This window comes from Chiloscyllium punctatum, chromosome 48 (assembly GCF_047496795.1).
Source record: "Chiloscyllium punctatum isolate Juve2018m chromosome 48, sChiPun1.3, whole genome shotgun sequence".
Taxonomy (NCBI): Eukaryota; Metazoa; Chordata; class Chondrichthyes; order Orectolobiformes; family Hemiscylliidae; genus Chiloscyllium; species Chiloscyllium punctatum.
This window is the reverse complement of record NC_092786.1, coordinates 39,347,775-39,370,845: the sequence shown is the minus strand read 5'-3', so window position 1 is coordinate 39,370,845 and position 23,071 is coordinate 39,347,775. Positions and strand designations below refer to the sequence as shown.

The following is a 23,071-nucleotide window of genomic DNA, read 5'->3' as shown; positions in this document are numbered from 1 at the left end:
TGGTGTTGGTTCGGTTTGGGCACATGGGGGGGGGGGGAATGTTGTGGCAGTGTCTCGCGAGCTGTTTGCTGCTGCAGTCTCCTGAATGGGGAGCAGACTTTAAAAACTCCAAGCCCCAGAGGAAAGGCCTTTAACTGATTAACTGAATAATCGATTATCCGATCGAAATAGTACCCACCCATCTTGTTCGGATAATCAAGGTTCCCCTGCATATCCATTAGATCTAGATGAGAGTGGTGCTGGAAAAACACAGCAGGTCAGGCAGCATCTGAGGAGCAGGAAGATCGATGTTTCGGACAAAAGCCCTTCATCAGGAATAGAGGCAGGGTGCCTGCAGAGTGGGGAGATAAATGAGGGGGGGGGGGGGGGGGGGGTGGAGGTGGGGAGAAATTATCATAGACTACAATAGGTGAATGGGGGTGGGGATGAAGGTGATAGGTCAGAGAGGAGAGTGGAGTGGATAGGTGGAAAAGAAGGGAGGACAGGTCATGAGGGCGGTGCTGAGTTGGAAGGTTGGAGCTGGGGTGAGGTGGGAGAAGGGGAAATGAGGAAACCGGTGAAATCCATATTGATGCCATGGGGTTGAAGTGTTCTGAGGCGAAAGATAAGGCGTTCTTCCTCCAGGCGTCGGGCGGTGAGGGAGCAGCGGTGGAGGAGGCCCAGGACCTGCATGTCCTCGGCAGAGTGGGAGGGGGAGTTGAAATGTTGGGCCTCAGGGCAGTGGGGTTGATTGGTGCCGGTGTCCCGGAGGTGTTCCCTAAAGCGCTCTGCTAGGAGGCGTCCAGTCTCCTCAATGTAGAGGAGACTGCATCGGGAGCAACGGATACAATAAATGATATTAGTGGAAGTGCAGGTAAAACTTTGATGGATGTGAAAGGCTCCTATCCATTCCATTGGTTGATACAAAATAAAGAGGATCACAAACCAACTTTAAATGTTTGCTAATGCTTAAAACCAATGAAATAGAAGTATACAACACGTTTTACATATTCCAAACAACAACATAGTTAATCCATCTATAACATTATAACAACATTGAGAAAAATAATTGAAGTGACCAATGTTAGGGTAACTATGGGTAGAAAGCAACAGAACTTAAAAAATGTAATATAAACATTAAATGCTAACTTTAATACTAAATTGAAAATAGTACCTGGCGGTTTACATATGACCCATAGGGTTGGTAGTGTCGCTGAGACCAGGGTGAACTGCAGGATGTGCTGGTGGTGCCTCTGCCGATGCGGCAGAAGCCTTCTCCTCTTCTCTCCTTTTAAGGCAGGCTGCTTTTGGATTCAAGTTCCTCTCTACACATTTGAAAAAAGTAGTATATTTGGAAAAATAAAAGTTGAAATAGTACATGCATGATAATTCATAATTGGGCTGGAAACCAGTGATTCAAAGATTATCATAGAACCCCTACATGTGGAAATAGGCCCTTTGGCTCAACAAGTCCACACTGACCCTCCGAAGAGTAACCCACCCAGACCCATTCCCCTACCCTATTATCCTACGTTTATCCCTAACTAATGCACCTAACCTACACATCCCTGAACACTAGGGGCAATTTAGCATGGTCAATTCAGCTAACCTGCACATTTTTGGATTGTGGGAGGAAACCGGAGAACCCAGAGGAAACCCAAGAACACACAGGGACGATGTGCAAACTCCACACCCAAGGCTGGAATCAAACGCGTATCCCTGGCGCTGTGAGGCAGCAGCACTAACTACTAAGCCACCGTGCTGCCCCAGATGATTATACATTTGAGTCATACAGCATGGAAACAGACTCTTCGGTCTAACTTGTGCGTGTCAGGCAGGTACAGTAGTTCCCCAATAATGCGGCTTTATTAAGTGCGATTTGTCTGTAATATGATGTGACTTGCCGACCTTTTGCTTTATAAAGCGAACTCCTGTTCGCTGTTATGTGATTCTCAACCTCTGCATTAGGTGTAGCGGTGCATGGAGGACTGGACTCAGTGTTGGCATCACGTGATCAGTCGGCTTGTGAACTTTCTCACAAAGAGCTTTGTGAAAGGTATTGTGAAACGTTTGTGCTAGTGGATTTGGAAAAGATTCATGAAAATGTCTGAGGACATGAAGCTGTGAGCAATCTTAACTTAAAAACTTAAAGAGCTGAGATGAATGAAATTTCACTGGAATTGACGAACAGTAAAAAGACAGTGTTGAAGAGGAGTCTGAAATTTGGCTTTGTTGTTTGTAATAAAAACTTTCTTCCTCTATTTTCATTAAAATAATATGTTTAAATGTTAAAGAATATTTGCAGTCTCGTGAATCTGTTTCAGTGACAAATCACTATGGTAACCAACTGCACAAAAATACCAGTCCAGGGGCTTGGACATGGTCAGTCAGCTGCTGAGGATGGTCAGAGTCAAGAAACTCTGCACATAGTGGGTGACGGAGAGAAAGGTGTTACTTTTGGTGCAGGTGTAGTGATATCCTGAGGGGGATGAGTAGACTGTGCAGAAGAGATTCAGGGTTAGTCAGGGTCAGATGTTAGCAAGGATTGGACAGTGTGGGGAAGATGTTGCAGAAACTGGTGGGTTCAGTAGCAGAGATGGAGTGAGTGTGAGGATTCAACAAGAATATGGTGGAACTTTGACTGGAAGAACGGAAAAGGTCATTGACCTTCTTCCTACAGTCTGTGAATTCTTTCAGAGGTTGAGACTGCACTGACCTGGATGGTAACCATGGTCCAGGTTGGTGTGGTTCCAGTAGATTAGCTTCCTCTGTTAGTCTGTGAGAAAAGGACATCCTGCCTCTGCAGCACCCCATCCCCATCAGCAGTATCTCCATGTCCCTGCCCACAAAGACAGGATCCAATTTTCCATTGTCAGCCACGTCCAGGGCTAATGTCAGGAACCGTGCAGGGCAGCTCTGGATGGTCAACTTTTGTCTGGGTGCACAATATGTTTTTAAAGATGATGCTGCATCACTGATGTTGGTAATTCTGGGATATCCAGGAAGTGGTGAGTTGATTTGGAAGAGGCACATTGTATGATAATGCTAGAATGTGTGGTGGGGGGGGGGGCAAAGGGTGGGTTGGTAATTAATCAGACAGGTTTTTCAAAACAAGATGATATGCATCCCCAAATATCATGACGTGAAGCCCTCAAAAAAAAGTGACAAAACTCACACTTATCGAAAGAAATTAAGATTCAGCCCTTGATCTACCAAGGCAGGTTTCATTCTCGGATCTGATTTGTGCAGTGTTATCAATGAGATCAGAAGACTGGCGAGAATTTAATGCAGCTAGCAGGTATAGAAGCCAATCAAGAGTAATTCGTTGAAGATTTAATGAATTGCACTTTACAGTACCATACAGCAGGGCAGTTACAACAGGTTAAAATTTACTTAGAGTGTGCTCTTGTTTGTGTTATTTTTGTTTCGATTTCTACTGGTATTTTTGGTGGTTCACTCCAACCCTGTTTTTCCCATAGGCCCCATTATTTCTATTGCACGATTTTCTGTAACATGGCCTCGCATGGGACCACAACTGCAGCATTATAGGAGAAGTACTTGTATCCTAAACTGTTCTAGTCCCACTTGCCAACATTTGGCCCATATCCTTTTAAATGCTTCCCATTCATATACCATCAAGATGCCTTTTAAACGTTGTAATTATACCATCGTCCACCACTTCCTCTGACAATTCATTCCACACACTGTGTGAACAAGTTGCCCCTTAGATCTCTTAATTCTCCTCTCACCTTAAACCTATGCTCTCTCGTTTTGGACTCCCCTACCCTGGGAAAAATACCTTAGCTGTTCGCCCTATCCAAGCCCCTCATGATTTTATAAACTTCTATAAGGTCACCAGTCATCCTCTGATGCTCCAGGGAAAACAGCACCAGTGTATTCAGTCTTTCCCTGTAACTCAAACTCTCCAATTGCTTGTTAATCTTCTCTGAACCTTTTCAAGTTAAACAACACCTTTCCTATAGCAAGGAAACTAGAATTGAATGCAGTCTTCTAAAAGTAGTCTCACCAATGTCCTGATAAGGATAACAGGACATCAATGCCATATGTCTACAAAAACGCTCATTCTCATGAGGATAAATTCACTGGTTGACATGATTAACGGAGAGCTTGAAACTCATTTTTTTGACCACTTAGTCCATATCCTTTTGAAACAAGCATTTTACAATGAAATGAGTAGCTGCACGAAGACATCCTTAAATCATGCAGCATCCCTAATAATGTCCAAGAATGGATAAGCCACAATATTATTGAACTTTCTTTTGCAGAGAATGAGTTTATTGACTTCCTCAATTTTACCCCTTATCCCATACTCAGTGTCACAGCTACATCCTACTTGTATGATTATTTTCTAATCAACCTGTTCAGAGTAATGATACACCCCTGGATGAGGTGGGGCTTGAACTCTAGGCCTCCTGCCTCAGAGGTAGGGACACTACCACTGTGCCCATGCACCCTTGTCCTATTTGTACTCAATGAACAGCCACCACCAGTTTCTCTTAACCTTAAAATGAAGACATCAACAAATTTTAACAAATGTGCTTAACTATTTACAAATGATCCACTATTGCATTACTTTGAAGGCCAATGCTTGAGTGTTGGGCAGTCAAGAAAAACCAAATTTAAAAAAAGAACAATTATTAACTAACTTTAAATGACTTACTGTTGCAACCAGTGAAAGGATGACTGCAGTTCCTGTCTTGAACTGATTAGAAAGCACAAGATGTGCTCTAAGACCAGGAAACTTGTGATGATCCTGCAGTTTCAGCTGAGCTCAGTTGGTAGTGCTCTGACCTTTGAGCCAGAAGATTATAGGTTCAAGTCACACTCCAGGATTTGAACACAAAAAAATCTAGTTTGATAATTCAAGGCAATACTGAAGAATTTTCCATGAGACAACAAACCAAGGCCTTGCCTGCACCCTGAAATAGATGTAAAAGATTCTCTATCTCTAAGAAAAAGGTCAATACAGTATTTATCCTCAAATCATCACAAAAATCAGAATGTTATTATCTGATCATTAATACATTGTTGTTTTGGGACTTGGCTGTGCAAAACTAATTTTCCTTTTCCTTAAATTACCAATTTGATTGCCCTGGAATATACTTTGGGATGATTATGAACGGTACTATACAAAGTAAGTCTTCAGGATCTCCATATTGCTTGCTGCCACAACTGAACTATAAGAACTAAATAAAAGGTTCTGTTCATTTTATTTTAGTGTGTGATGTTTTTAAATAAAAGTATAATGTATACAGTAAAATATCATTCCAGAATTATCAGGAAGCTCCTCTGCAAAGTGGAAACCAGAATTGGAAACTGAATACTTATTAGAAATCCTCAATTTTTGAATCCTATACACCTGTACTAACCTGGACGTCTCATTTGTAGGTTATAAGAAGAAAACACAGTAGAAACATACACCTGATGAGGGAGTGGTGCTCCAAAAGCTAGTGCTTCCAAATAAACCTGTTGGACTATAACTTGGTGTTGTGTGAGTTTTAACTAGAAACATAAAAATTGTGGCAATTAAAAAGAAACTCACCTCACAAGCCCAGTCTCATCAACTAATCGCAGATTAACAGTTCAGATGGTATCTGACAAGGACCCATAGTTTTGTACAATTCACAAAGGAAATTACAAATGTACACTTTTTCAAACTTTAGTTGCTAAAACTTTGGACAGATGTTTTAAGAAATTATGAAGTGTTGTAAAAATATCCAGCTTTGAAAAGTTCACAAAAGGATGATTAAAGCATCTTTAGATCTGAAATTCTGTAATTTTATCTCAATTTACTTAATCAGCAAAAATCTGCCCTAAAAGGGAATGTTTATTCTGCTTGATAAATTGATCATAGCACTTTATGATTAAGTTCCAATTATCTGTCACAATGTAACATGCATTAGATGAAATTATGCATACTGCAGTATACATTGAGACCAGGTGATTGTGACAATATCATTGATGTTACTATAATATTGTGTTTCAAAAGTCAGCATAGGCCCAAAACTTGTTCATTAAAGTACATTTTGATTGAATGATTCCTGTCAATACATCTTAGTTGACACAATAAAATGTGTTCAATGGCAACATTCCATCTACCATCTGCTATCAAAAAGTTGATTAAGTTTTTCCCCATGCAAGTAAACTTATGAAGGAAATTATCCAGTGAAGGGAGAAAAATCAGATAAATTTTGCCATGCTTTGTTCTCAACTGGAGCGTCATTCAAAAAGACAATAAATTGGAAAATCAGGTACTGCAGACAATTGCATGCCTAGATTTCTAGTACTCTTGATTTTACAGTCATTAATGATTGGAGCCTGCAAACTGAATACTGAGTTCCATAACAATTGGCTTACCTGACCTCCTAAGCAAGATTCTGTATCTAGTTTTGCAATTTGAAGTACTGTGGGTCCCCTCCTAAACAATAGGAGATAGCTAACACATGTCTGCTGCGATGTCACAAACATCAAAGTCAGCAGAATTCACTCTTCCTTGCCTGCAACTTTCTACCTCTGCCCCCACACATACTTACTTCCCTTTTGCTGCAGTCACGATTGCACTGGCATCAACAGCTCTTTTTGCATCTCAGTTTTTTTTTCTATTTGGCCCAATAGAAAGTATCATCATCACATTCAAAAGTGATGTGGGCCAAAGCCAAGCATCAAATATGCCAACATGCACAAGCTTAAAGGAAAATTGACTACTGATCAGGAAAAGAAATTCCTATTAAATTTTGGCTCTTTCTTCCTCCAAGAGAAACCAATGTTCCATCAGGCTATTCTTGTTATTTGGTGGTTCCACAACCTTGAGAACATGGCTGCTATCACCACTCTAACTCATTTTTTGTATTGGTTTAAATTGGTCGAGAACCCAGGTATATTTTAATTAGACCTACCTAGTTTTGTTAAAAGGAAACAAAAATGTCTTTATATCACACTTTTCATGACATCAGGTTAAAACGTTTTATAACGTGCCACGTGATAGAGAGTCGAGGAATAGGGAGAGAGAGCAGTTAAATGCGTGGCTACAGGGATGGTGCAGGAGGGAGGGATTCCGGTATCTGGATAACTGGGGTTCTTTCTGGGGAAGGTGGGACCTCTACAAACAGGATGGTCTACACCTGAACCTGAGGGGTATTAGTATCCTTGGGGGGGGAGGTTTGCTAGTGCTCTTTGGGGGGGTTTAAACTAACTCTGCAGGGGCATGGGTACCTAGACTGTAGCTTTAGGGTGCAGGACCTGGAGTGTAGGGAGGTTAGGAACAAGGCATCAATCTCGAAGGAGGGTGCCTGTAAACAGGAAGGTGGCTTGAAGTGTGTATACTTCAATGCAAGAAGTATACGAAATAAGGTAGGTGAACTTGCAGCGTGGGTTGGTACCTGGGATTTCGATGTTGTGGCTATTACGGAGACATGGGTCGACCAGGGACAGGATTGGCTGTTGCAGGTTCCAGGGTTTAAATGTTTTAGTAGGGTCAGAGGTAGGGGTAAAAGGGGGGGGAGGTGTGGCATTGCTTGTCAAAGATAGTATTACAGCAGTGGAAAGGACGATGGATGAAGACTTACCAGCTGAGGTAGTTTGGACTGAGGTTAGAAATAGGAAAGGTGAGGTCACCCTGTAAGAGTTTTCTACAGGCCTCCTAATAGTCCTAGAGACGTAGAAGAAAGGATTGCGAGGATGATTCAGGAGAAGAGTGAAAGTAATAGGGTGGTTGTTATGGGGGACTTTAGCTTTCCTGATATTGACTGGGAAAGCTATAGCGAGAGTACGTTAGATGGGTCGGTGTTTGTCCAATGTGTGCAGGAGGGTTTCCTGACACAATATGTAGACAGGCCAACAAGAGGTGAGGCCACACTGGATTTGGTTCTGGGTAACGAACCAGGCCAGGTGTTAGAAATGGAGGTAGGTGAGCACTTTGGGGACAGTGACCACAATTCGGTGTCTTTTACTCCAGTGATGGAGAGGGATAAGTGTGCACTGCAGGGCAAGAGTTATAGCTGGGGGCAGGGAAATTATGATGCAGTGAGGCATGACTTAGGATGCGTGGCTTGGAAAAGTAGGCTTCAAGGGAAGGACGCAATCGATATGTGGAGCTTGTTCAAGGAGCAACTATTGAGTGTCCTTGATAAGTATGTACCTGTCAGGCAGGGAGGAAAGGGTCGTGTGAGGGAGCCGTGGTTTAATAAGAGATTGGAATCCCTTGTTAAAAGGGAAGAGGGTGGCCTATGTAAAGATGAGGCGTGAAGGTTCAATTGGGGCGACTGAGAGTTATAAGGTAGCCAGGAAGGATCTGAAGAGAGAGCTAAGAGCAGCAAGGAGGGGACATGAAAAGTCCTTGGTTGGTAGGATTAGGGAAAACCCAAAGACTTTCTATAGGTATGTCAGGAATAAAAGAATGACTAGGGTAGGAATAGGTCCAGTCAAGGATAGTAGTGGGATGTTGCGTGTGGAGGCTAAAGAGATTGGGGAGACACTGAATGAATACTTTTCGTCAGTATTCACTCAGGAACAGGACATTGTTGCCGATGTGAATATTGAATCACAATTAATTAGAATGGTCGCCATACTATAAGAAGGATGTGGAGGCACTGGAACAGGTGCAGAGGAGGTTTACCAGGATGTTGCCTGGTGTGGGAGGAAGATCGTATGAGGAAAGGCTGAGGCACTTGGGGCTGTTTTCATTGGAGAAAAGGTTTAGGGGTGACTTGATAGAGGTGTACAAGATGATTAGGGGTTTAGATAGGGTTGACCATGAGAACCTTTTTCCACGTATGGAGTCAGCTATTACGAGGGGGCATAGCTTTAAATTAAGGGGTGGTAGGTATAGGACAGATGTTAGGGGTAGATTCTTTACTCAGTGAGTCGGGAGTTCAAGGAATGCCCTGCCAGTAGCAGTGGTGGACTCTCCCTGGGCATTGGATAGGCATATGGAGGATAGTGGGCTAGTGCAGGTTAGGTGGGCTTGGTTCGGCGCAACATCGAGGGCCAAAGGGCCTGTACTGCGCTGTATTTTTCTATGTTCTATGGCTATTGTAATTAAAGTGTAATCATTGCTACAATTCGGGAACCACAGCAAGCTTCCAAAATAACAGTGATAATGACCAAATAATCTGTTTCAATGACAGGAATCAATATTAACTAGGATATTGAGAATAACCCTTGTTTCTGCTCTTCTTCAAGGTAGTGACTGGGGATCAACTTACATCAATTTGAAGGGGCAGAGAGATCCAGGGTTTAAAAAGGCCATCTGACTAACAGCTTCTTCAACAGTGTAGCATTATTTCAGTATTGCTTGGAGTGTCAGGCTGAAGTTTGCATTCATAACTTTTCAGTTCGACTTGGACCAACCACCAGATCAAGAGCTCTATCAACTTAAGCTATGGCTGACATAGTGTGAATAGTGTTAAGGAAGAACTAAAAAAATTAAAAGTAGAATCATGAATATCTTCAAGACCAAGGTCAGGTATGGATGGTAGTAGGGACACAGTGCAGAAGAACACACCAATTATATGGCTGTTCATTACTTAGGGTACAAAGGATTCAGGAAGCTCTTATGATCACAGAAGACCTGAACTCAAACTTCGCTCAAAATACATGGAGCAATTATTTGCTAACTTGGCATCCGCATGCATGGAATGAGCCGGTGTCATCTGACATTGCAAATGAATACTGGTTTCAGGATTCTCGAATTTTTAGAGTATTTAAATGAAACATGTAAATTTTAGATTAGTTTTAATGCAAATATTAGAACTAGTTTGTTCGTTGCAGCTAATTTTACACCAAAAATTACTGGAACTTGGAACTAGTTGAAAGATAATACTAACTTCAAGCAAGGCAATTTGTGCTGTGATACATTTTCCTCTCCAAATTTCTGATCAGTGCTATTTCCTTCCCTCTGCAACATGGGGGATATAGTTGAAAAGGTATTAGGGTAAAAGGTATTAGCTATCTCAGCTATCTTTAGATGTGCGCCTTCTGTCCACTAGAAAAGATGCCAATGAGTCCAATCCTACCTATACCCAAGGTGAAAACCTTTGGAGGGTGTTGATGGAAGGAATTCAAAAATAGAAACCAGGGCACTGAAGCTTACTGGAATATTCTTACTGCCATTCCAACTGAAGCACATTGAGGTCTGAATATGGCAATTTCTGGATTAGTGGTGCTGGAAGAGCACAGCAGTTCAAGCAGCATCCAAAGAGCAGCGAAATTGACTTTTCAGGCAAAAGCCCTTCATCAGGAATAAAGGCAGAGAGCCTGAAGCGTGGAGAGATAAGCTAGAGGAGGGTGGGGTGGGGAGAATGTAGCATAGAGTACAATAGTTGAGTGGGGGAGGGGATGAAGGTGATAGGTCAGGGAGGAGAGGGTGGAGAGGATAGGTGGAAAAGGAGATAGGCAGGTAGGACAAGTCTGGACATGTCATGGGGACAGTGCTGAGCTGGAAGTTTGGAACTAGGGTGAGGTGGGGGGGGGGGGGGGGGGGAGGGGAAATGAGAAAACTGTTGAAGTCCACATTGATGCCCTGGGGTTGAAGGTTGAAGTGTTCCGAGGCGGAAGATGAGGCATTCTTCCTCCAGGCGTCTGGTGGTGAGGGAGCGGCGGTGAAGGAGGCCCAGGACCTCTATGTCCTCGGCAGAGTGGGAGGGGGAGTTGAAATGTTGGGCCACGGGGCGGTGTGGTTGATTGGTGCGGGTGTCCCGGAGATGTTCCCTAAAGTGCTCTGTTAGGAGGCGCCCAGTCTCCCCAATGTAGAGGAGACCGCTTCGGGAGCAACGGATACAATAAATGATATTAGTGGATGTGCAGGTAAAACTTTGATGGATGTGGAAGGCTCCTTTGGAGCCTTGGATAGAGGTGCGGGAGGAGGTGTGGGCACAGGTTTTACAGTTCCTGCGGTGGCAGGGGAAGGTGCCAGGATGGGAGGGTGGGTTGTAGGGGGGGGCGTGGACCTGACCAGGTCGTCACGGAGGGAACGGTCTTTGCGGAAGGCAGAAAGGGGTGGGGAGGGAAATGTATCCCTGGTGGTGGGGTCTTTTTGGAGGTGGCGGAAATGTCGGTGGATGATTTGGTTTATGCGAAGGTTGGTCCGGTGGAAAGTGAGCACCAGGGTCGGAGCACTTCAACCCCAGGGCATCAATGTGGACTTCAACAGTTTCCTCATTTCCCCTTCCCCCACCTCACCCTAGTTCCAAACATCCAGCTCAGCACTGTCCCCATGACTTGTCCAGACTTGTCCTACCTGCCTATCTCCTTTTCCACCTATCCACTCCACCCTCTCCTCCATCCCCTCCCCCACTTACCTATTGTACTCTCTGCTACTTTCTCCCCATCTCCACCCTCCTCTAGCTTATCTCTCCACGTTTCAGGCTCTCTGCCTTTATTCCTGATGAAGGGCTTTTGCCCGAAACGTCGATTTCACTGCTCCTTGGATGCTGCCTGAACTGCTGTGCTCTTCCAGCACCACTAATCCAGAATCTGGTTTACAGCATCTGCAGTCATTGTTTTTACCTTGTTGAATATGGCAATTACCTGGTCTGTACGGATGAGCTGCTTATTACACTGCTGAGGAAGGCTGGCAACACAATTTTAAAGGCAAACTCATTTTGATCACACTGGTTAACATCTACAAAAAATTAAGTCATAATTATAAGTCGTCAACCTCAAGCCTACTGACCTCGAACTTGTTGTTCCAAGTTAAGGATGACAGTAACTGCCTGATGAAGAATAAGTAGTTTGGTTTGGGGTTTTTCACTCTTTAAGTGAAGTTGACACATTCGCCCTAACTCTTTAAATGCTTCATTGATATCTCTTACACGAAGACGCTCTCTTGCGTTATTTGCCATTCTCCTTTCGCGTTCCCTTTCTGCTTTTTGTTCAGGATTTAGGTCCTCGTCTTCATGATTACTATGCAGGAAAATAAAAATGCAATGCTAAATTGCAGCTAAGGAAAATTATGAGAGATTTTTTACTGAAACTACAACCAATAATTGCCATAAACAAAACATAAATAAACACTGACTTACCATGACCTTCCTCTAGACTGCATTTTTATGTCTTTTTTAGATCCTTCGTCATCTGATCTCTTCTCTTCAGATGAGAAAGAGTCATTTGTGTTCTCATCTTTCTCTTCTGTTTTCACTTCTGCTGGACCCAAGGCAGAAGACTGACTTTGTAAACTCGATAGTCCTGTCCAAAAATATAAGCACCCAGAGGTCAAATACTATTTCCGATAACAAGCTCTATCATTTACTTGTGGAGATTTAGAGTTCAGTAAAACAATGTCATTTTGAATTAAGTTGCTGTAAAGAGATACCTCTGTAGTTATCCTGTGCCTGGTGATTTAATTCTGCACTTGAAGGAGGGACTGAATTGGGTATGATCGAATGGTTGCTATGGAGACTGACAGATTCATCCCGATGAGAGCCAACCTACAAAAGATGACAATTTATACTACTATTGCCTATGATTATCTATCATCTAGTCAATTTAAACATAAGAATGTAAAAGAGGATTATTACTCTGTTGCTTTGATACAATTTGTTTAATTGTTTTGATATGGAAATCTATAAAATTGAATTTGCACCTAATCAGAATACCCAATTTTGTCTAATTATCCATGGAATATATTAAAGCTGGCTCCACAAAAACGTGCAATATTGAGAAGCCACATAACAGTGACATAATTTCCAGATTTATAGTGAAGTAAAAACACAAATGCCAAATTTCCAATGATATTAAAGTATACCTGAGTATCTTGCAAAGGATGTTATATGTTAGAGTTTTCTTTTACTTAATTTTCTACTTTGCCAAGTTAAAGTCCAGTCTCTGCATTATTTGCCTCAGACTGGAATACGTGCCACAAACATTTCCAATTATATACAAAGCAGTTAGTAAAAACTGAGCTGTATAAAAAGAATTCCACTCTATCCAAGAGAAATAAAACTCAACCTAGATAGTATGTGTCGGTCAGGGATAAGTTCTCAAATTTTGTGAGTACAACATCATTTAATAGTACCTAGAGATATTCAGAGTAAGAATTTACGATGTGAAAAGTAAACAATGAAAATTAAATAGATGTGCAAATGATATGCTGTCATACAACTAACTACTCTAAATGATTACTGAGGGACTGATTTCTGGGGAGGTGTTGCCCTAATAGTATTATCCAGAGACCCAGGTAATGTTCTGGGGACTTGAATTCAAATCCCACCATGGCACATGGTGAAGTTTGAATTCAATAAAAATCTGGAATTAAGAGTCTAATGATGACCATGAAACTACTATCATTGTCAGGAAAAATCTAGCCAGTTCATTAATGTACTTGAGGGAAGAAAACTGCTGTCCTTACCTGGTCTGGCCTACATTGAGTGCAGACCCACAGCAATGCGGTTGACACTTAACTGCCTTTTAGGGCAATTCTGGCAATAAATACTGGTCTAGCCAACAACACCCTACATACCATGAAGGTATATTAAAAAGATTTAATAAAATACCAATATAACTTTAATGCAGCACAAAAGTCACAGTGTTGATTTACTTCAATTCACTAGAACACATTCAAACATTTTTACACACAGCATCACCAAAACGGAAACCCCTTGTCAATCTGTTTGATTCAGTGTGAAATATAATATACAAAGTAAAATCCAAAGAAGATAAAATCATAAATGTTCACAGTCCACTATACAGAGCAAAAATATGCTTTTATGCAATAACAAACTCAATATACGGTTTTATAATTTTTAGTAACTTTAACAACTCACGGTATTCTTAATGTAGTAGACCATCCAATAGTCCTTCCAAGGAACGTTACAAACCAAAACATGACACCCAGCTACTTAAACAGCTATTAGTTCAGATAACCAAAAGCTTGCTTAGAGAGAGTTATAAAAAAAATTTTAAAAGCAGCAGCAGTGGGGGAGATTCCAGACCTTAGGGCTGAGGCGACTGAATGTGCAGCGACCAATTGTGCAGCAGAAATCAGAAATGCTCAAGATGCCAGAATTACATGAGCACAGAAATATTGGAAGGTGATGCAGTTAGAGGCAATTACAACTACAGAACAAGGCCATGGAGGAATCTGAAAACAAAGACAGAAATATTTAACAAGAAGCCAACACAGATCAGGAAGCACGGTGGTGGAAGGTAGATAAGATTTCCTGAGAGATAAGGCATGGCAAAAGAGGATTTGCATGACCTCCAGATTATTTGGGGGGGGGGGGGGGGGGGGGGGGAGAGGCCAGCCAGGAGTGCACTGGAAAAGGCAAGGCCAGAGGTTAGAAAGACAAAAATAAAGGTTTGAGCAGGGGGGCTGAGGCAAAAATGAAGGTGAGCAATACTGTAAAGGTGAAAATAAGTCTTAAGTGATAACACAAATATATGGTCAGAAGTTCATCTTGGTGTCAAATATAACATCACAATTGCAAACTGACTGTTTTACATCAAGACAGAGATAGAGTCAGGTGTGTTTGAAAAGTGGCTACTTTTTCCTTCATTGTACTACAAACACTCTCAGTCCAATATGTTCAGGATAAGAAACTATTGTAAAATTCCATAAAGAATGAAATTTGGTATTTTATGGGCCCTTTGCTACCAAAGATTCGTACAGGGATCAATAACAACAGCTTTAGTCCTGGCCTGTATATAACTGTGGGAAATTTCTGCTCATCCAGTACTAGAAGTCAGATAAGTAATCGACTAATTAAAACAGCAGTACAGGTTCAAAGACGATTTATTCCCGTCCCGATGATGTGTACAATTACTGTGTAAAATACTTCTTTTGTTCTCAAGTCATTATAGATTTAGGCCCAAGCTTGTTGGGACAAGTTATTGATACATAATCAAAAAGAATGGAGTACGATTTTCAGAGTTCTGAAGATTCAGCTCAAGATCTATGTATTTGGGTTCAGCCAAATGAGATCTTTAGAGGAATAAAGAGAAAACATACAATTAATATAACAACAAAGAGGACCGACCGTTGCAACATATGTGCATGAGGGAGGGTGTTCTTCCTCAACTCCCACTGTTGCTCACCGAATACAGTGAAATAAGGAGAGTTTCAGTTGTCCTTTCTGCAGGTGGGTACTGGTTTGATGGATTAGGAAGTGCAGACTAAATAATTCTGCATTCCTCATGGGAAATTGTTCAAAATTAGCTATATTAAAGATAAGCTCGCAATGTTCACAGTAACTAATACAGAAAACAGCTGTAAAAGCAGTCTCAAATGAACTAATTAACAAGGAGTCCTACCTGAAAGCCCAATAGCTTATGAAATGGAAACTTAAATACACGGTTAGGGAGATTTGAGAACTATAACCACTTTTAATAAAGAATTTGTTTTTGAGAAATACAAAGGATCTGAAGCAAAGAATCTTCTAGTGGCAGGGAGCCAGGAAAATGTTCAAAGTATTACCAGTTATGGAATTATTGAATCATCTGATCCAATAGTGAATATATTGGACTGGGAGCATTTCTAATACCATACATGAATATCCACTTTTAAAAGAGATTCTCCCCAACTGGAAAAGGAAATAGAAATAGTCAAGTTATTTCAAATGCACTGCCATAGTTAATGTATGATTTGCACTCGAAAATACTGAGAATCCTGACACAGTCTGGTATGGACCAGGCCAGACCCCCCTCAAAACATTGGAAGTAGCCCCGACGCTAACTTTGCTAGTTGTTTCAAGCAAGAGTAAAGTGGATATTCCAGGAGAGAATCAGCTGGTCAAACCACTTAGTTTAAAACAAAACAGAATTTATTTACAAGATTACTGAATGAAACACAAACAATTGAAAACAGAATACTGAATAACTTAACCTATTCAAAAGCCTAACAGATCATCCCAATTTGATGATGCTGTTCCAACTATTGTCAACAATCTCCATAAACACCCCTTGGCACAAAAGGTAAAATAAAACACAAGTTTTTACAGGATAGACGTCAGGGAGAGAGAGTGAGTATCAGCCTGGACCCGCTTCTGGGTCCAGCAGCTTTTCCACTTTACTGAAAAAACAAACCAGAGAGAAGGTGAGCTGGGGGAAGTGGCCACTTCCCTTTCACTGTACAAGTGTTGTTTTTAAACCTGAAAGCCTTCTGCCTGAGACAGTCTCTGTTAGCTATTATCAAATTGGCTCTAAAACCCTTCAACCTCCAAACATTTTGGAGTCCTTGTCGTTTACAACCTCTCTAAAACAAAACCAAGGACTGCGACTGCATAACTTTGTTAAAGGAGCAGCTTCATCACAAGTCTAACAAATTGCAGAAGATATAGCAACTGAAATCTGTTTTCAATGTAACAGGAACATAATGTGCACCAAATCTCAGAAGAGGCTAGTCACACAGAAGACTTTTAATAAAGTTATACGTTTAAGGAAACAAAAGAACTCTTGAAAGCAACAGGATATCAGGAAGGTTATGGAAGTCTCTTAGTTTCGCAAACTGCAACATGCAAAAGGTTCGACTCTCAGAAAATGATGTCCTTAATTCCAGAAAATAATTTACATTCATTTACCTTTACACAGCATTTTGTCTATTCAGGAAGACAGGCAAAGGTTTCTCGACAAAAAAACAATGTCTTGCAAAAGCAAAAGAAAGCTAAGATTAAATGAAGGAACCAATGGCATGGGAAACAAAAAGCCTTTTAAAGAGACTCTGAAAAACAGGAAAAAGAGGCTCTTACACATTAAGGGCACAGGGTTCTACAAACAATCACAAGATTTGTCAACTCTCTAGGATTGTTTTGGTGCCTCTAGGGATTTACCATTAATCCTCAGAACATTATTGCAAGCTACCCACAAATGGAAAGAAGTTTCTTTGAACATAGAGTCATAGGGATGTATAGCACAGAAACAGACCCTCTGGTCCAACGCATCCATGCCGACCAGATATCCTAACCTAATCTATTCTCATTTGCCAGCATTTGCCCCATATTCGTCTAAACCTTCGTATTCATATGCCCACCCGGATGCCTTTTAAATGTTGTTATTGTACCAGCCTCCACCACTTCCTATGGCAGCTCATTTCATACACACATCACCCTCTGCGTGAAAAAGTTGTCCCTTAGGTCCCCTTTATATCTTTCTGCACTCACTCTAAATCTACACCTTCTAGTTGTGGACTCCCCCACCCCAGAGAAAAGACCTTGTCTATTTACCCTTTCTTTGCCCGTCATGATTTTATAAACCTCTATAAAGTCACCCCTCAGCCTCCGACACACCAGGGAAAGCAGCACCAGCCTATTCCGCCTCTCCCTATAGTTCAAACCCTCGAACCACGGCACAATTCCATTAGTTGTGAAAATACTGGAGATGAAGGGTTGGGTGGCGAGACACAGGTTGGAAGGCTGCTGCACCAAGTCATGATTGACTCATTTCAATAGCAAAAGGCCTGTTCCCTTTCCAATTGGCCAGTGGAAGGCAATGTGCCTGGAGGACAGACTACAGCAAGATTGTGAAGGTGGACAGCCATGAGGCAGGAAGCCATGTGACGGAACCTCTAGCAATACACCCAACCAGAGCTGGAATTCCCAGTAATAATCCACAATAGGTATTGAAGCAAGAAGCAGCTCATTGCAACAGAAATGGAGGATATGTACAAACATATATCTGAAAGGAGATACCCAGGTGAGGAAGGTGAGTCGAAGGTAAAGCAACATGCCATGGTTCTGTACTTTTTGATAACGCAATGTGGCAGTTAGGGATTCTGATATTGCCAAGTTCAAAAGCTATAGTAGCTGGAAGGAGCCAAAAGAATTAACTTTGGTTTGACAACATTAAACTAAAGGCAATGAAGACACTTAGATTTCCATAAACATATGATTTATTATCTACATAATCTACACTACAATTTCTATGTACCATAATGGATACCATAATGGAAATTGGAAGACAATTACTTCCCAAATCTTCATTTTACACATTAGATATTATAATTCTCTCGAGAAAGGAATCAAGTGCAGTACAATTTTGTATAATGTTGAATTTAGTATCCGTACTACAAAGTTCCGTGTCAGAGAGGATGTAAATTTAAGGGTTTTACAATGAAGTGGACCTTGCAGAAGGCTCTAGCCTATGAAGATTTTAGCAGATAACAAAGATTCCACTGTATTTGCTCAAATGAGAGTTAAAAAATTATGATTGATCCAATAAATTACCAACTCACCTGCCTAAGATAATTTCATTATTTTGATTACTCATCTCGTCAATGAATGAGCCCACCTTTGAGATGCTTTCATCATGAAGATAATTCAATGCATAGTCTTTCATCAGAAATCTCAACAAAGAAACATATCACAATATTTTTAGATATACCCAATTAAAAATGATGTGTTTGAGAAACAGAAACAGGTAATTAAACACTAAGCACCTTGTTACAAGCACTTACAGATTTTTAACTAATTTCAACCCTTTTATTAGTTGGGAATCAAAACAATGCATCAAAGTGAGTAAAGCCTCCCTAATTAAATGCTTTCATTTCCGACAGTGGCACAATGTGGAATTCTCTTTTCCTCACCCATCAGCCTATTAGGTACTATACAGCACTCCACTTTTTAAAAACATGATCTCAATTCTATTGCACTTCATAAACACAACATCAAATGCTCCTGTTTGACACAAATTTCAAAGTTCATGAGCCACAACATTTCTATCACAAAATTGCTAATGGTTTAGACAACGTGTTTGCATCATAATGTAGAAAACTGGTTGAGGAAAAATGTTAAAAACATGAATGAGAAGCACAAGCAGACTGCACCAGTCCTGCAGCTTAGTTTCTGGAGCTAGACAGCAGAGGGAATGCATTCCATGCGATTTTCAGTTGGATTAGGTTTCTGTGAAGACTTATTAAATACTCATTTCTTAAAAATTTCACAGAAGATTTGGGTATTTCCATCTTAGACTACGAGATTACAAAATGAATTTCAGACCATTTTGCTGGAATAACAGAGCAAAAGTCAAATCAGTGTTTCTGGGACCATATTAATATCAAAATCAAGCTAGATAATATAATGTCAATGATCTATCACCAGATACAAGACACTAAATTCTTTCCTAATATATAAAAGCAAAATAATGCCTGGAGAGTTAAAATAAAAAAGAGAGAGGTTAGAGAAGGTCTGCATGAGGGCCATCAAACATAGAATGGGTGACACTTTGCGGAACAACTCCGCTCAGTCCACAATTATGACTTTGATTTTTATGCTCACACATCTGTCCTAGGCCTGTTATAGTCTTACAGTGAAGCTCAAGGCAAGCTCAAGGAACAGTGTGTCATTTGGCACCTGATAACTTCTGGACTCAAGTTCAACAGCTGTGATAGTTTAAATGCCATGAATGCATGTGCAAAGAAGTTGACGTCACCTGGGAATGATAGAAAGCTGCAAACAGTTTCAAAGCTGCTGAATTGTACTTAGTTCCTCCTGCAAATTACCTGAGTGTCTCTGATACATCAATCATAGAACATTGTATAATTTGGTCCCAGTAACTCCTGTAAATCACCCCGAGGATCTGAATCTTCATAATTAATGATGACATTGCATCACACAACATGATACATTTACTCTGAACTCTAGAGTGTAGGGAAGGGGAAGGGAGGTTAGGTTGGCAGGCATGAAGGAGCTAAAGAAACCAAAAACCTCAATTTCATATAAGTAAAACTCCGAATGTGGAACCAGCAAGGTACTTTTGCATAAATATAACCTAGCCAGACAATGTCAAAAAAGGTATTTAATTTAAATCATGTACATTCAAATATTAGATACTTCATCAAGGTATCATTAATATGGTCAGACAGTGCTAATTTTGGCCAATGTAAAATATTTTGTGATGATAAATTTACTTCAGAAATATTTTCTGAATGGGGGGGTCTAAGGATTAAAAATACTTATAAGGAAGTAAAATGCTCTCAATTTCTTTTGGTGACAGAGCTATACCAAACTAAGGCCATTTGGCCCATGGTGTCTGCTTTGATGTTCAATCATGGCTGATGTTTCTCAACCCCATTCCCCTCCCTGTAACCCTTGATCTTCTTACCAAACAAGAACCTCTCTCTCTCTATACCTTAGATAGTGCACAGCCAATGATTTGGCCTCCATAGACCTCTGCAACAATAAGTTCTACACCCTGGCTGAAAAAACTGCTCCTCATCTCAGTTCTGAAGGGTCATCCCTTCACTTTGAAGCTGTGACCTTGGGCCCTAGTCTCTCCTACTAGTGGAAACATCATCTCCACGTCCACTCTACATCCAGGCTTCTCCGTGTTCTCTAAGTTTCAATCACATCTCCTCTTAGCCTTCTAAACTCCATTGAGTACAGACACACAGAGTCCTTAAAAGCTCCTCATAAGAAGAAGCGTGGCACCCAGGGATCATTCTTGTAAACCTCGTCTGGATCCCCTCTAGTGCCAGCACATCCTTAGACACGAACGGGGCCCAAAATGGTTCACAATATTCCAAAGGCAATCTAACCAGAGCTTCATACAGCCTTGGCTGTACATCGCCTCTTTTGTACTTTAGCCCTCTTGAACTGAACGTAAATATTGCATTTGACTTCCCAGTTGCCAAGTAAGGTGGGATGGGTGTGGGTGGGGTGCTCTTTAGAGGGTCAGCATGGACTCAATAGGCTGAATATCCTGCTTCCACACTGTAGGAATTCTCTGACTTCCTCAAAGAATTGTAACTGATTTTTCAGGCATAACCTCCCCTTGACTCAGTCCTATTTTACTGTGCACTTCCAAGTACTCCACAATCTCATCCTTAATAATGGACTCTGACATCTTACCAATGGCTGAGGACAGGCTAGCCAGCCTATAGTTTCCCATCTTCTGCCTCCCTCCCTTCTTAAACAGCGGTGTTACATTAGTCCCTGCCTTCCATCGACAGCCATCATTGCTCCCCCCACCTATACGTTTCTTCTTCCTTGAGATGAATTTCTGCTGCGTCTCCCGAATCCTCTTCAGAAACTGCTGCCATTGCTGCTTCACCATTTTCCAATCAACTCTGACCAGCTTCATCCTCATATCTTGGTAGTTACCTTTACTCAACAACAATTCAATCTTCTCCTTCTCAAATTGGAGGGTGAAATCTACCATATTATGTGTCATTGCTCCCTCAGGGTTACTTTACCTTCAGCTCCCTGATAAAGGTGCAACACATCACCTGACCTGGCTTTTCTATTTTAATTACTTGGTTCTTAACTTGATTTTTAAAACTTCTGTTCTGGTCTTTAGTTTGTAGCCTGTAAATATTTCCCCTATTTACCCTCAGTCTGAAAGTGACGTAAATATAGACAATCATATTAGTACCTATCAAAGAATTTACAGTATACATATGATGTCACTGTTTCATGCTGGGCCCCTGATCTTGAGCTACTATTTATCCAGTAAAATGATCTTGCAAATATCAACCAAAAAAAAGCAAAAAGCACCTCTTCCCCTCTGCACTGACTTCCCACTTTGCCTTCAAATTCCCTGAACTATCTATTCACTTGGGCTGCCTCTCACTCTGGATATGATCTCTCCTTTCTGACCGTGCAAAATTTACTGATGAATTAATTACACAAGTCTTTCATTCCACATCTATAAAAGGTAATTCACCTTCCACAACACTAATAAAAAGACAATTACATTGTAGTCTTAGTTAACATCTTGAAAAGAAAACTGCCAACACAGTACATCTATCTATTAAAGCTTGTTAGCAGTGCAGATTCAATTTGCTCACTCCCAGTGAATCTCATAATCCCTATTTCTATATGAAATCCTTTTCCAACCCACTCATGTAATGTTAGGTAATTTGGTCTCACAGGAACATTAAACTTAATTAGTGAAGTCATTATTTTCTTGGCAGTAGCCTCAGGTAACTTGCATCGTTTCAGATGAAGTAGCAGTTTCCACAAGAGAAATCCGTGCAGTAAATTTCAGTTCCTTGTCCCAAACTTTTGGAGAATATGAGACTTTGAACAGTTAGTTTTAGTTGAGTAGGATTAGTTTTTTTAATGAGGTATCTCTTTGTAATTTAATATGCTAAGAAACTGCTAGCAAACTTTCTAAGTATTGCATAATGATGAGACATTTCAAGATTGCACTTACATTACACCCAGCAAAACATGTAGTTCCATTTCAGGTTCCAGCCAAAATCTTGTTCACATTGTTCAGGTCCATTCTGACTGTAGCTGTAACAGATGAACTACCTTCATGGATATAATGTGACCGAAATTGTGGCCACCTGTTTAAACTATCCTGCTTGAAGTATGCTTTGACAAGTCATTTTTCTGCAAGTGATCTGAAAGTCTGCACAGTAATGCTTATTTCAGTCATCAGGGTGGCAAAGATATCACGAAAGTAATTAGGAACTGAAGTCTGTCAGTAAAACCTGTTATCTGTCATATTCAATGGGTAATGGAAGGCAATCGTTGAGCATAATTTAATCATTAGCAGTAAAGGAAGGTCAAACTAGCCTTAGGGTGTACAGTACTAAATCAAAAAACAATACAGAACCATTCACTGCAAATAGGAATACTTTCCAAATGCTACCTAGAACAAATTTAAATATTATGCATGGTGGCTATTATCACCACTTCAACACACCACCTTGTTCCCTGGCCAACATCTTTGTCTCAGGCTTGCTGCAGTGCTCCAGTGAAGCTCAGTGCAAGCTAAAAGAACAGCACTTCATTTTCCACTTGGGAACTCTAAAGCCTTCTGGACTCAATACTGTATAGAGTTCAACAATTTTAGGGCTTGAGGCATCTTCTCCCATGTCCCAACCCCCACACACCATGCCTTGTTATCACATGATCTGCGATTACACACAACCCATTGTTAGCCACTAATAGTCCCCATTAGTAGCTATTCATTCTCCTAGGCTGATCGGTGTCCACTCTTTTTGTCTGTCCAACTGTTCTTCTCTCTCTTTGGGCTCTATCTCCATCTATCTTTTACTCCTTATCCACACCCTATCTTCTGCATAATAAACTTTTCCTTGCTCCTATCAGTCCTGATGAAGGGTCCCAGACCCAAAGCATTAACTGATTTCTCTCCAGATATGCTGCTAGACTGCTGAGCTTTGAGAAATTTCCGT

General features: G+C 40.9%; 1 protein-coding gene across 10 annotated transcripts in view; it reads right to left on the bottom strand.

The window, feature by feature from the left end:
* The window catches only part of tcf12 (transcription factor 12), a 342,285-nt gene that overhangs the window by 4,119 nt on the left and 315,095 nt on the right, over window positions 1–23,071 (bottom strand). For all 10 annotated transcript variants that reach the window (XM_072565001.1, XM_072565003.1, XM_072565000.1 and 7 more), the window contains 4 exons: window positions 12,311–12,425; window positions 12,021–12,183; window positions 11,672–11,901; window positions 1,154–1,304 (listed from right to left, as the gene is read on the bottom strand). In XM_072565001.1, coding sequence (XP_072421102.1) covers window positions 1,162–1,304; window positions 11,672–11,901; window positions 12,021–12,183; window positions 12,311–12,425 — 651 coding nt within the window. In that variant the 3' untranslated portion in view covers window positions 1,154–1,161. The remainder of the gene's footprint in view (window positions 1–1,153; window positions 1,305–11,671; window positions 11,902–12,020; window positions 12,184–12,310; window positions 12,426–23,071) is intronic.